The sequence below is a fragment of the Saccopteryx bilineata genome, chromosome 5, assembly GCF_036850765.1.
Source record: "Saccopteryx bilineata isolate mSacBil1 chromosome 5, mSacBil1_pri_phased_curated, whole genome shotgun sequence".
Classification (NCBI taxonomy): Eukaryota; Metazoa; Chordata; class Mammalia; order Chiroptera; family Emballonuridae; genus Saccopteryx; species Saccopteryx bilineata.
The window spans coordinates 46,300,159-46,313,970 of NC_089494.1; the positions used below are offsets into that span (position 1 = coordinate 46,300,159).

Sequence of the window (13,812 nt, forward strand, 5' to 3'; positions counted from 1 at the left end):
TGCCAGCCTAAACACAAAAGAAGATTTACACAGCCACTGGCACACATACACTATCACTTTATTGACAGAGCCTAACACACATAGACAGTACAGCACAAAGAATAATGTGATACAACACAACTGAGATACATGCAAATGAAGAGAACAAGGTTTGAGATGAAATTTGCCATAAACTAACTGTATAATCTACAACAGAGGCAGTGAATTATTTTTGGTACAAGGCAATCAAGTGGGCCAGGCACTGAACTCAGGGGGTTTATAAACATAAAGCATCTAACCATCGGTCAGGAGAGCAGAGTTCTAGGATCCAATCTGCCTCTAACTAGGGGTAGAAGGCAACTAAATCCATGTCATAGGGCACAATCTAATTCTATGTATTGACTAGAGTGGTATTTCCAGGACGAGTTCCACAGAACCACAACAGAAACACCAATGTTTCTCAATAAAAATGTTTCATAATCAAGTAAGTGGCAGTGCAATGCACCTACCATAAACCACCAACCTCACAATACACTTTAATATAATTAAGACTCTGAAAAGCACTTCTAGTTAAGATACCTGTTTAATTTTATTGAATACATTTTTCCCAAACCCATGGGCCACTAAAGCATTTTTTCCTCTGCTAAATGTAAACACTGGAACACACACTTTGCTATTCCTCCAAAAATTAAACGGGATTATGAAATGACCCAGCAATTCCACTTCTGGGTATATACCCCAAAGTGAAAACAGGGATTCGAACAGACCCTTAGTACACCAATAATTACAACAGCATTATTCACAATAGAAGCCAAAAGGTGGAAACAAATGTCCATCAATAGATGAATGGATAAAAAACTTGTTTAAAGATTCAATAAAATATTGAATATACAATGAAATATAATGAAATATATTCAGCTTTAAGAATAAATGAAATTCTGATAGAAGTTACATGTATACACTTTGAAGACATTAAAGTAGGTGAAATTAGCCAGACACAAAAGGACAAATATTGTACAACTCCATTTATGTGAGGTACGTAGAATAATCAAATTCATAGAGTAATGGTTATTAGGGGATTGGCCAAGGATGGGCCAAAAGAAGAATGGGGATTTATTGGATACAGAGTTTCAGTTTGCGGTGATGAAAAAGTTCCAGAGATGGATAGTGTTAACGGCTGCACACAACGTGAACATACCTAATGCCACTCAATTGGTACACTTAAAAATGGTTAAACTTGTGATGGAAATAGACTAGACTTCAGTTGGTCAGTATACAAGAGTACACAGATGTCCTGTTATAAAACTGTACACCTGAAATTTGTATGTTATTAACCAATGTCATCGTGTTTAATTTTTAAAAAGTGGTTAAAATGGTGAGTTTTATGTTATGCATATTCATCACAATTAAAAAAAAAACAAACATACTCTTTGCCAAATACTGGCTTCGTTTTTTTCTTAATTCTAATATTCTATGACTATAAAATCACTAAAAGAGTCAGTATAAAGTACCTTACCTCAGCTACACAACAAATTGACCCCAAGGCTTCGCCACGAAAACCGTAAGTTGTCAAATTTTCAAGATCTTCATGACTAGTTATTTTTGAGGTGTAGTGCTTCACTGCCATTACAGGTGCATCAGTGGCCTTAATACCGTCACCATTATCTCGCACTTCAATTTTATCAAATCCATAATTTTCCTATACAAAGTTAAGAATACTTTTAGTATGTCAAGACATTAAACTGTTACACTTAGAAACAGAAATGAAATCATTTCATCATTTATCCTTTATGAAAACGTAGTCTTAAGGAAGTAAGAGTTTAATTTCTTAAGTCTACCAACTCCTAGTTATGACTAGGGCAAATCCTTCATTCTTCCAGAATGCAGATTAAACTATAAAATAAGAAAAGTCAGCCTGATCTATAAAGTTCCTATAAACTGTCAGTATCATAGGTATTTATGTTTAAAGTTGATTTAAAAAAAACTCTTCTAGCCTGACCTGTGATGGCGCAGTGGATCAAGTGTTGACCTGGAATGCTGAGGTTGCCGGTTCAAAACCCTGGGCTTGCCTGGTCAAGGAACATATGGGAATTGAAGCTTCCTGCTCCTCCCCCCTTCTCTCTCTCTCTCTCTCTTTAAAATAAATAAAAATAATTAAAAAAAAAACCTCTTCTAAATTATAAGTACCTTTGTATATGTAGTCTCTAACAAATAAAACTCCAAAACCATAAAAACAATGCCCTCCAAGAGTCTAACACTTAATACTCTTAAACCTGATTTGTAATACTTTCTCCCTTGAACTACTTGTCTTCATAAGAAATTTAAGCATTTACATTAAAAATAAGTAATTTTCTACATATTCATCTAACAGGAAACTGCTGAGAAAAATACACCTAATGTGGCAATCTTAGTTTTTAATTTGAAAAATCAAGAAAAACCTCCCTCAATTCATACCTTAGTATTTGTTATCTAATACTAAAAATATTCATACAGTCTGACCAGGTGGTGGTGCAGTAAGTAGATAGAGCGTTGACCTGAGATGCTAAGGAGCCAGATTCGAAACCCTGAGGTTGCCAGCTTGAGTGCGGGCTCATAGACATGACCCCGTGGTCACTGACTTGAGCTCCACTCCAAAGGTCTTAGTCTTGAAGCCTAAGGTCACTTGGCTTGAGCAAGGGGTTAATGGCTAAGCTGGTGCCCCAAGGTCAAGGCACATATGAGAGGCAATCAATGAACAACTAGAAGTGCCGCAAGGAGCAGACGCTTCTCATCTCCCTTCCCATCTGTCTTTCCCCTCCTCTCTCTAGCTAAATATATACATATAAAGCACACAACAAAAATAAAATCTAAGTTCCTATAGTAATCACACTTTCTCTGAATATCATATTCTAAATTTGGCACTAACCTTCTATCACAAACTTGACTTCACAAAGTTTTGTGTGCATAGCCACTGATACAAGTTTTAAAGAGGAAAAAAATCTTTCTATAATTACAATGACTCAGGTATTTAAAATAATACCACATCTTTTTAATAACTTAAATTATTTAATACTATTTATGTCAGTATTTTTTAGATAAGATATACAAGGTGTTGGGGGAAAAATCCAATATTTAGTTCCTCATCTTTTTCCAAACTAAAATTAAATTATTCTAGGAATAGCTAGTCTGCTTTTTACAGAAAAATCATTAACTACAGCAATGCAAGTGTTTCTTTTTTTCTTCCTCTTCTTTTCCAAGTGAGAAGAGGGGAAATAATAGACTCCCACATGTGCCCAACTGGGATCCACCTGGCAACCCCATCTGGGGCCAAACTGCAAGTTTTTCAACATAAATAAGAACTCTAGTTGTCTGAAAAAAATAACACAACTAGGTTTAAATGTTCAAAACAATATCAATCTCTTTAGCTAATTGGGAAGACATTCCTAGCCAAGACAGTTCTTGTATGAAATCCTAATAAAACAGTCCTTATTATGTATATCAGGCCTTATCATGTATAGTAACAAAGTTGTTTATTTTAAAACTCTACAAACCAGAGAAAAACAAACTGATAAATGTCAAGGGACTAAAATATAGCAAGATAAAAAAGTGTGCTTTCATTTACTTTATAAAAGTTTTACTGGGATGAAATTGGTTTATAAAATTATACAGGTTTCCAGTGCACGATTCTATAGTACATCATCTGTATATTGCATTGTGTGTTCACCACCTCTTTTACTTTTCAAAGAGAACTTTTGTTGGCTCTGAAACATCATTCTTAAAAACTATGTTGATTTTCAGAGAACTTGAAGAACAAGATTTGTTAGTCTGCCCAAGATTCTTAAGTGAAATATGTTAGGTATAATTATCTAATCCTACTTAATTACTATCAATTTTACTAAAATCAGACTAAAGTGAATACAGACGATGTCTGAAAAAAATTACTTTCTTTGGGTTTCATAATTTTTTCCATGGTTTATTTTATTTTATTTACTGACTTTTTTAAAGAGAGAAAGGGAGGGGGAAAAGGAAGGGGAGAAGGAGAGGGGGAACAGGGGGAGAGAGGGAGAGGGGGAGAAAGAAACATTGATCAGTATGTGCCCTGATCAGAAATCAAACTGGCAACTTCTGCATATCCAGACGATGCTCTAGCCAACCGAGCTATCCGGCCAGGGCAATCCCCCCCCCCCCATGTTTATAAACCTTATATTTAAAAACAAAATAGCAGTTTTCAGAATCAACTAGAAACCCGTTGGAAATGCTAATTCTTGGGCTCCGCCTAGAATTTGAAATTCTGGAGCACAGTAACTTTTTAACAAACTCCTTAAATAATGATGATGCACCCAAACACTGTGAGAACCACTGGCATACAAGATCTTGAATGGGTGTTAAGAGTCAGAAAGACCTGAATTCCAATCTCAGATTCCCTATTTATGAATTATATGACTTTGGGCAAGTTCTCAGAACCTTAATAATTTGTAAAGTGGGTATGGTATTAGTTAATTCACAGAGTTTTTATAAAAATTTTATAAGATATAAATATCTATATGAACAGGGTAGGTCTCTTTCCTACAAATATATTTCTATCAGTATTATTTCTAACACTATATATAATACTACAAATAATGATAATTAGATTACAAAAATTGTATTCTTACATTCACTCAAAGAAATTTCTTTACTATCTATGCATGATTTATATACCACTCACGATTTATGTCAGGGGTCCCCAAACTACGGCCCGCGGGCCACATGCAGCCCCCTAAGGCCATTTATCCGGCCCCGCTGCACTTCCAGAAGGGACACCTCTTTCATTGGTGGTCAATGAAAGGAGCACATTGACCATCTCATTAGCCAAAAGCAGGCCCATAGTTCCCATTGAAATACTGGTCAGTTTCTTGATTTAAATTTACTTGTTTTTTATTTTAAATATTGTATTTGTTCCCATTTTGTTTTCTTTACTTTAAAATAAGATATGTGCAGTGTGCATAGGGATTTGTTCATAGTTTTTTTTATAGTTTGGCCCTCCAACGGTCTGAGGGACAGTGAACTGGCCCCCTGTGTAAAAAGTTTGGGGACCCCTGATTTATGTTAATAGGTACTGGCCAGGTATGGTGAACACAAAATAGAAAAAAATATACATCTTGCCTCTATGAGCTAGAAATTTATAACAGAGGATGCAGACATGCAAAATAACTAGTAAATCATTAGTGTCACATCACATTAACTCAAGTTGTTTAACAACAGCACTTAAATTTTAAAATGTGTTCCTGACTGGTGGTGACACAGTAGATAGAGCGTTGACCTGGGATGCTGAGGTCCAGGTTCAAAATCCAAGGTTGCTGGCTTGAGTGGGCTTATTTGGCTTGAGCACAAGTTCACTGGCTTCAGCAAGGGGTCACTGGCTTGAGCATGGGATCATCAACATGATCCCATAGTCACTGGTTTAAACCCAAAGGTCATTGACTTGAAGCCCAAGGTTGCTGGCTTGGGCAAGAGGTCACTGGCTCTGCTTGAGCCCCCCAGTCAAGGCATGTATAAGAAGCAATCAATGAACAACTAAAGTGACGCAAGGAGTTGCTGCTTCTCATTTCTCTCCCTTCCCGTCTCTCTCCCACATATGCTAAATAAAATAAAATAAAATAGTGAGAACTATGAAGCAATAAAGAAAATGTTTTTTAAATTAGGTTAGGTAGAAAAAGTTAAATGCAAAAAGAATATATATATAATATACAATACAGTATATCAATAACCTAGGATAAATACTAGAAAATACAGACAAATTAAATTCATGTAATGGAGTCAAAATATTAAGTTTCCTTTTATAATTTCTTTTAGTGTTACTAATGTTGATTTAAATTAAAATTTATTTTTAAGAATTTACTCTTAAAAACGACAAAGCGTTCTATGTCCTGCAAATAATTTATTGGTACATATACAGAAAAGAAAGGTAATAGCTGTAAGGAGAAAATACCTGTCAAACTCCCCCCTCCCTTTTTTTTCTTTAAAAGTATCTGGCTTCCCGAGGACACTCACCAATTTAACATCTATGCTTGTGGCACCTGCATCCAAGGAGTTTTCAATGAGCTCTTTCACAACACTGACCACTGAAGTGATTACCTGGGAACTTGAAAGGAGGCGAACTGTTGCTGCAGGTAACTGTTTCATTCTAGCTTTTAGCAGAGTAGCTATAAAATTAAAATGTAAATTGTAAAAACAAAAACCATTAAACATTCCTGATAGAACAGCAATAACAATAGCAGCTTATATTAACAGACTCACTATATGACAGGCACTACAGTAAACACAGTATTAAACTATTTCTTAAAAACAAATCATTAGTCATTCATATGTTCTGATGAGTTACAATGTCTTTTTCAACTAGTGAGCTCTTTCGGAGTTAGGATATCCAGACCCTAGAATTACTGTTATCTGATCTGATCCTAATATAGCCGGTAACTGTCCTCTATACCAGTGGTTTTCATTTTTTTTACACTTGGAGACAGGTGAAAATGGGACAATTATTTCAAGTATCACTAAGGCAGAAATCCCCAAGCATAAGTGAATTTGACTAAGATCACTGGGCCTATAATCTTCATACAACATCAGAGCGGTTAACTTTTTTGCGGACCAGCATGTAATTTCTGGCAGACCAGTGGTTGGAAAACATTGCTCTACACTACTCTGCCTAAAACATTCTAATTGTGTAGCTCCCAGAAGTCAGAAATAAGATAAAGCTCAAATCTCTGTGCTGGCATTTAAGGTCCCTTACACGCCAATCCAACCTATAGAAGTAAAATTTCTCTGCCAGTAATTGTTTAAGGTATGAAACCCTTTCATACAAAGAAATAAAAATCTCCTATGAAAATCACATATGCAAAATATACAGGAAGCTGGGTTTGCATATGTAATGCCTAATTTCAGAAAAGATTTCAGGACAATAAAAAACACCAGCTTGACAACATGCAATTACTCTAAAGTCAAGGTTTTTTGTGACAAATAACAAGAGGGGGGGATTAGGTACATCCTTAATTTACCATGACTAGTTACATGCTCACGTGAGTTGGTCCTAATGAATCTAGGTCCAAACAAAACAGCAATGCAAAAAAAAGCAAAACAAAAAGGCATTCTTTTAGAATTCTTTTTCAGGCAACGTAAGACAAGCAGGGTAACATACAGGAAGAGTTAGTAACTGAGCAAGAAATGCAGTATTGCTAATATAACAATTACATAGGATTTTTTTATTTTTTTATTTTTCTGAAGCTGGAAATGGGGAGAGACAGTCAGACAGACTCCCACATGCGCCCGACCGGGATCCACCCGGCACACCCACCAGGGGCGATGCTCTGCCCACCAGGGAGCGATGCTCTGCCCCTCTCTGCCCCTCCAGGACGTCGACCAGAGCCACTCTAGCGTGTGGGGCAGAGGCCAAGGAGCCATCCATCCCCAGCGCCCGGCCATCTTTGCTCCAATGGAGCCTTGGCTGCGGGAGGGGAAGAGAGAGACAGAGAGGAAGGAGGGGGGGGAGGTGGAGAAGCAAATGGGCGCTTCTCCTGTGTGCCCTGGCTGGGAATCGAACCCGGGTCCTCCGCACGCCAGGCCAACACTCTACCGCTGAGCCAACCGGCCAGGGCCCAATTACATAGGATTTTAAAGGATACATTTCTGGGAGGAGGTCAACACACTTAATTTTGAATGGTATTATCTGGTTACAATTCAACAATATAAAGACACTTTGATTTGTAAAAGACAAAGCTGATTAGCATAGTAGACAAATATCCTAGAGTTTAAAAAAGCAGGTTTGGGGGTTCATCTTTCTTTTTTTTTTTTTTTTTTTTTCACTTTTCTGAAGCTGGAAACAGGGAGAGACAGTCAGACAGACTTCCGCATGCGCCCAACCAGGATCCACCCGGCACGCCCACCAGGGGCGACGCTCTGCCCACCAGGGGGCGATGCTCTGCCCATCCTGGGTGTCGCCATGTTGCGACCAGAGCCACTCTAGCGCCTGAGGCAGAGGCCACAGAGCCATCCCCAGCGCCCGGGCCATGTTTGCTCCAATGGAGCCTTGGCTGCGGGAGGGGAAGAGAGAGACAGAGAGGAAAGCGCAGCGGAGGGGTGGAGAAGCAAATGGGCGCTTCTCCTGTGTGCCCTGGCCGGGAATCGAACCCGGGTCCTCCGCACGCTAGGCCGACGCTCTACCGCTGAGCCAACCGGCCAGGGGGGGGTTCATCTTTCTTAAACATAAACTGAAACAAATCAATAAATCCCTCTGTAAAATCAATTCATCATCTGAATAAGTAGAGATAATGCCTTATTTGTCTGTTGTGAGGACCAAATAAGAAAGCATATATAAAATATTCTGTAAATTATAAGGCCATATAAAATGTACATTATGATAATGACAGATGATTATGTAAAGAACTGCTGGAAATTCTTTAATTCTAACAATTGTCTTCTAATTATGTGTTTGACTTAGTTTGTCACCCAGATTTAAGGAGAATAGCTATGAACTACCTCTCAAAGGTTTCTATTGCTTTCAAGGGCCAGGAGGTTTTCCTAATAAGTCAGTAAAACAGTGGACAGTCAGGCTGCTTCATTACCTTAAGTCATACAAATTAATGGTGTCATAAGCAAAAGGCACCCTCTCTGTACTTTTCCTAAGCTTCTGACTGGCCTCAGGTCCAAGGATATAGGACTGCACTATCCAATAGGGTAGCCACTAGCTACATGAAAACTTGAAATATAATTTATTATAATTACTTAAATATAATTACTCCAAACTGAAATGTGTTAACACACTCTAGATTTCAAAATCAGTAGAAAGAAATATAAAATCTTATTATTTTTTATATTGATTACAGGATAAAAGGATATTCTGGATATACTGAGTCACATAAAAACCTTAAAATTAATTTTTTCTTTAAAACTTATTTTAAGTGAGAGAAGGGGAGACAGTCAGACTCCAGCATGTGCCCCAACTGGCAATCCTCATCTGGGGCCCAAATTGAATCAACTGAGCTATCCTGAGCAAATTAGGCCGATGCTGAGACCAACTGAGTCATCCTCAAGCCCTGGGGCCAACGCTGGAACCAACTGAGCCTCTGGCTTCGAGATGGGAAGAGAGGAGGAGAGCGACAGGAAGGGAGAAGGAGAGGAACGGAAAGAGAAACAGATGGTTGCTTCTTATGTGCTCCCTGACCGGGGATCAAACCTGAGAAGCCAGCATACCAGACCAACGCTCTATCCACTGAGCAAACTGGCAAGGGCCTATTTTTTATAAAACTTTTTAATGTGCCTATTAGAAAAGTCAAAATTGTATGTGTGGCTTACATTATAGTTCTATTGAACAGTGCTGGGTAGATAAAACTGCAGGTTCAAGCCCTGGCCAGCTGGCTCAGTGGTAGAGCATTAGCCTGGCGTGTGGAAGTCTCAGGTTCGATTCCAGGCCAGGGCAGACAGGAGAAGCGCCCATCTGCTTCTCTACCCCTCCCCCTCTCCTTCCTCTCCATCTCTCTCTTCCCCTCCTGTAGCCAAGGCTCCACTGGAGCAGACTTTGCCCGAGCGCTGAGGATGGCTCTGTGGCCTCCCCCTCAGGTGCTAGAACAGCTCCCGATGGAATGGAGCAACAGCCCAGATGGGCAAAGCATTGCCTCCTAGTGAGCATGCTGGGTGGATCCTGATCCGGCACATGCGGGAGTCTCTCTGTCTCCCCGCTTCACACTTCAGAAAAATACAAAAGAGCAGGTTCAGCCCTGACTGGATAGCTTGGTTGGTTAGAGCACTGTTCCCATATGCAAAGGTTTCAGGTTCAAACACCAGTCAGGGCACCTAGAGAAGCAGATCAATATTTCTGTCTCTTTCTCCCTTCTGCTCTCTTTAAAATCAATCAATCAATAAAAAATGCACCTCTTCCTATACCCTCTTTCCTCAGTCTTAGGTCGATGTCACTTCCTCCTAAGCTAACATGCCTAGTTTCTTTATTTCCCTACTGGCATCTTGGCCTTTAAAGTAAAAAGAAGTTCTTCCCTCTACAGTTTTACTCTAATCATGATCTCCTTTCTGTCTTGTCGTATGTGCCTTGACTGGGCACGCCCAGGGTTTTGAACTGGTGACCTCAGCATTCCAGTTTGACGCTCTACCTACTGTACCACGAGCAGGCCAGGCTCTTCTTTATTTTTCTTATGAAGCCAAAACTTAAATAAGTAACCTATATTCACTGTCACCAATTTCCTATCATCAATACTTCTAAAACCCTTGCAAAATAGCTTATACTACAATCACTGTCAATTCTCTTCAAGTTCACCAATGATTTCCTGAAGCACAACTTTGATGATACTCCCTAATTCTCAAAGATCTTTACCTCTTTGACCTCATGTTTTCTTCACTCTCTTCACAGAAATATGGGCACAGCCCAAACCCTCTCTCTTCTTAAATTTAAAATCTGAAGCCTCAGTTACAGAATATCTAAATCTATATTCCCAACAGTGAGCTCTCTCTTCCCAAGACAGGCCTTTCTAACAGGGTCACTGTGACTTCAAAATACATATTTCTAAAACAGAACTTATCAACTTGGTCCCTTCCGCATTCCTTCCACTGAATTTTGCTATTTCTCTTAATAACACAATGATCTTAGTGACCAAGGTAAAAAATCTCAACCTTCCTTGGCCAGCAATCCTCCCCTACTTGTATCTCCCCTTCCTCCTAATGCAATCCTGTTGTTACAGACCCAGTTTCAGGAACATCTGTAACATAGTCCTTTGTGATTACCCAACCAGAAATGATCCTTCCTTCCCACTACATTCCTAAAGAATTTGGACTGAATCACTCCCTGTATCTTTTTTTTTTTTTTTTTTTTTTTTTTTTTTTTACAGAGACAGGGAGTCAGAGGGATAGACAGGGACAGACAGACAGGAATGGAGACAGATGAGAAACATCAATGATTAGTTTTTCATTGCACGTTGCGACTTCTTAGTTGTTCATTGATTGCTTTCTCATATGTGCTTTGACTGCGGGCCTTCAGCAGACTGAGTAACCCCTTGCTGGAGCCAGCGACCTGGGTCCAAGCTGGTGAGCTTTTGCTCAAGCCAGATGAGCCCATGCTCAAGCTGGTGACCTCGGGGTCTCAAACCTGGGTCCTTCCACATCCCAGTCCAACGCTCTATCCACTGCGCCACCGCCTGGTCAGGCCACTCCCTGTATCTTCATCACACCCCTGTCCTGACCTGTACAACTTTTGAATGCAGAGAATTATATATTTCTGGATGCAACACAGAATATTCAGAGTATGTCACTCACAGCAAACACTTCATTAATACTAATGAAGCGTCATGAAAAATAATTTTATCAGCACCTTCCTCATGCCAATGTAAACAAGAAGACTGTCCTCCCTCCCAGCAAGTTACCACTGCCTTAACTCCTTCCCTTTATATACTTTAACTCAGGGGTCCCCAAACTTTTTACACAGGGGTCCAGTTCACTGTCCCTCAGACCATTGGAGGGCCGCCACATACAGTGCTCCTCTCACTGACCACCAATGAAAGAGGTGCTCCTTCTGGAAGTGCTGCAGGGGGCCGGATAAATGGCCTCAGGTGGCTGCATGCAGCCCAGTAGTGACTGGTCTCCATATCATCTCTTACCTCACCTGTATCTCCTAAGCAGATGTTTTCTGAACTCCGAGGCAGGGCCTCACTTCCAAGTACCTTCTAAATATCATAATTTAGATGACTTGGAGGAATCCTAAACTTAACATTTCCCAAACTGATCTCAGAATCTTTCTCTAATTAACCTTCTTCCTATATTTCTTTTTGATAATAAAAGAGTTAACATAAACAAATATATGTGTACATATATGTGTGTGTATATATTGATATATATATCATATATATAAATATTTATATATATAAAATTCCCTTTAATCCTCACAACAACTCTGTACATATTATCATTTCTCTATCACAAATGGGATTTAAAAGCTTAATAACTTGAAGGTCACAGTACTAGTAAGTGACAGATGCACACCTGCACACCCTGGCATGTTTGACTTCAGAAGGCCATACTTGTCCAGTGTCACAAGGCAAAATTAGAAACCTTGAAGTCATCCTATTCTTCTTACTATTTCCTGGCACCAACCCTATCTACCCAACTACCTAAATATTTCTCACAGTAGACCTCTCCTTTCTATACCAATAGCTATGCCTCTGTTCAGCCCCTCAACATGTGTACCTTGTATTTTGCAATAACCACCTAATAGGTACTGTATTTTGCCTTGAATCTCAACCACCTAAATAGTTCAGTCTATAATATTTCATCATGTTGCTGTCCTACTTAAAAATTCATATATTTCTAACTAGTAGAATCAGGTAAAGTCTGAATTCTTAACAATGGGACCTCTTTCTAATCTCATCCCACTACTGTCCTGATACACTGGACAATCACACTACACTTGTCCCTCTCTTGATGTAGTAGTACTCACTGTTCCTTAGCTCACAAGGTTCCCTTCTTTTTCTACAGGTGACTTAACGATCCTTCCAGAGGCAATTCAAGCATTATCTCCTCAAGCAAGACTTTGTTACAGGCTCTACCTCTACCCCTGACAGATTAACAGTCCTTCCTCCGTATTCCTACAGCATCTTTTCCTCATTTCTAGCCCAGAACTCATCACAGGTTATTCTAATTTGTTTTTCTGTTCCTTCCTTCTGACTCCTGATTCTTTGAGGACAGGGATTTTATATTAATCTCACATCCCTAGCATAACCTCTGGAACACAAGCACTCGACTCTATGTGCAACAAATGGCATCTTTTGAGGCATGGAAGGTTGATATCAGGCTTACAAGTTATAGCACAGAATGTATGAAAATGTGAGGCGTCCTTCTTCCGTATTTGCTGAGCAGGAAATCAAACACTCCTGAAAGAGTGCTGCTGATGACCAGGAAAGTCATTAAGAACAACAGGGTACCTGAAAAAGAAACAGAAATCAGAGAACACCATGAAATAATTTATTTAAAGTACATAATAAGTCTAACACAACTGTTTTCATAGAGCCAACAGAACACAAAATATTCAGATATAATTAACATTCTTTTACACCAATTTTGAAATTCTGTTGTTGAAAGCTAGTTCAGCAACACAAACCACAAACTTTGTGTACTGCCTAATAATGTAATTCGATTTCAAATGACGCCAAATAACTTCATTTCTCCTTTCGGTTCTCAAATCAAACCAATTTTTGGTATCTACACTTCCTCAGCAGGCAATACAGATGCCTGACTTAACCATGTGGAGAAACTCAGAATGACACCAGTAAAAATCACTGTTAACTGAAAAGACTTGGTTTGCCCCGCTCGTAGGATGCCACGACATGTGTACAAAACACCACACTAACAAGACAGGCTGCACCGCGGCTGTCAGGGGTGGGTTTATGCCTGGCAAACAACGGCGTTAAGCCTCGCACCCACAGGATCTGGGGATCTGGCTGCAGCAAAGGCATAACCGCGATTTAGTTAGGCAAGACCACAGCCGACCGGCCCGAAGCTCGCTCTTCACGTGTGCGCGTCCGCTTCCCGCCCGTGGAGGGGGAGGGGCGCCCACAGAGGCCGGCGCTGCTCGCCTACCGACCAAGACGAGTTGTGGCAAGGGGAACCGGAGTCTACGAGAACAGAAATACCCGTTAGCCACACGACGATCCCTTCTTGCTCGCGCGAGGACGGCAATTATCATCCACCAGCAGACGCGCCCGAGTCCCGCCCGCAGCCCAGGCCCAGCCTTGCGCGCGCAGCGGGGCGGGCACAGGCGCGCGGCTTTTAGTCCCGCCCCGCCCGGGACGTGGGATTGGCACGACACACAGCCAATGCGCTGGC

General features: G+C 40.1%; 1 protein-coding gene across 4 annotated transcripts in view; it reads right to left on the reverse strand.

Annotated features, from left to right (window-relative positions):
• PMS1 (PMS1 homolog 1, mismatch repair system component) overlaps positions 1-13,812 on the reverse strand; it is a 99,973-nt gene that overhangs the window by 66,245 nt on the left and 19,916 nt on the right. Inside the window, exons 1-4 of one of the 4 annotated variants that reach the window (XM_066233362.1) lie at positions 13,620-13,743; positions 12,787-12,911; positions 5,992-6,143; positions 1,496-1,678 (exon numbers count right to left, since the gene is read on the reverse strand). In XM_066233362.1, coding sequence (XP_066089459.1) covers positions 1,496-1,678; positions 5,992-6,123 — 315 coding nt within the window. In that variant the 5' untranslated portion in view covers positions 6,124-6,143; positions 12,787-12,911; positions 13,620-13,743. Of the gene's footprint in view, positions 1-1,495; positions 1,679-5,991; positions 6,144-12,786; positions 12,912-13,566; positions 13,744-13,812 lie in introns of those variants that run through there. The other 3 variants (XM_066233363.1, XM_066233364.1, XM_066233365.1) reach the window with 3 other exon arrangements.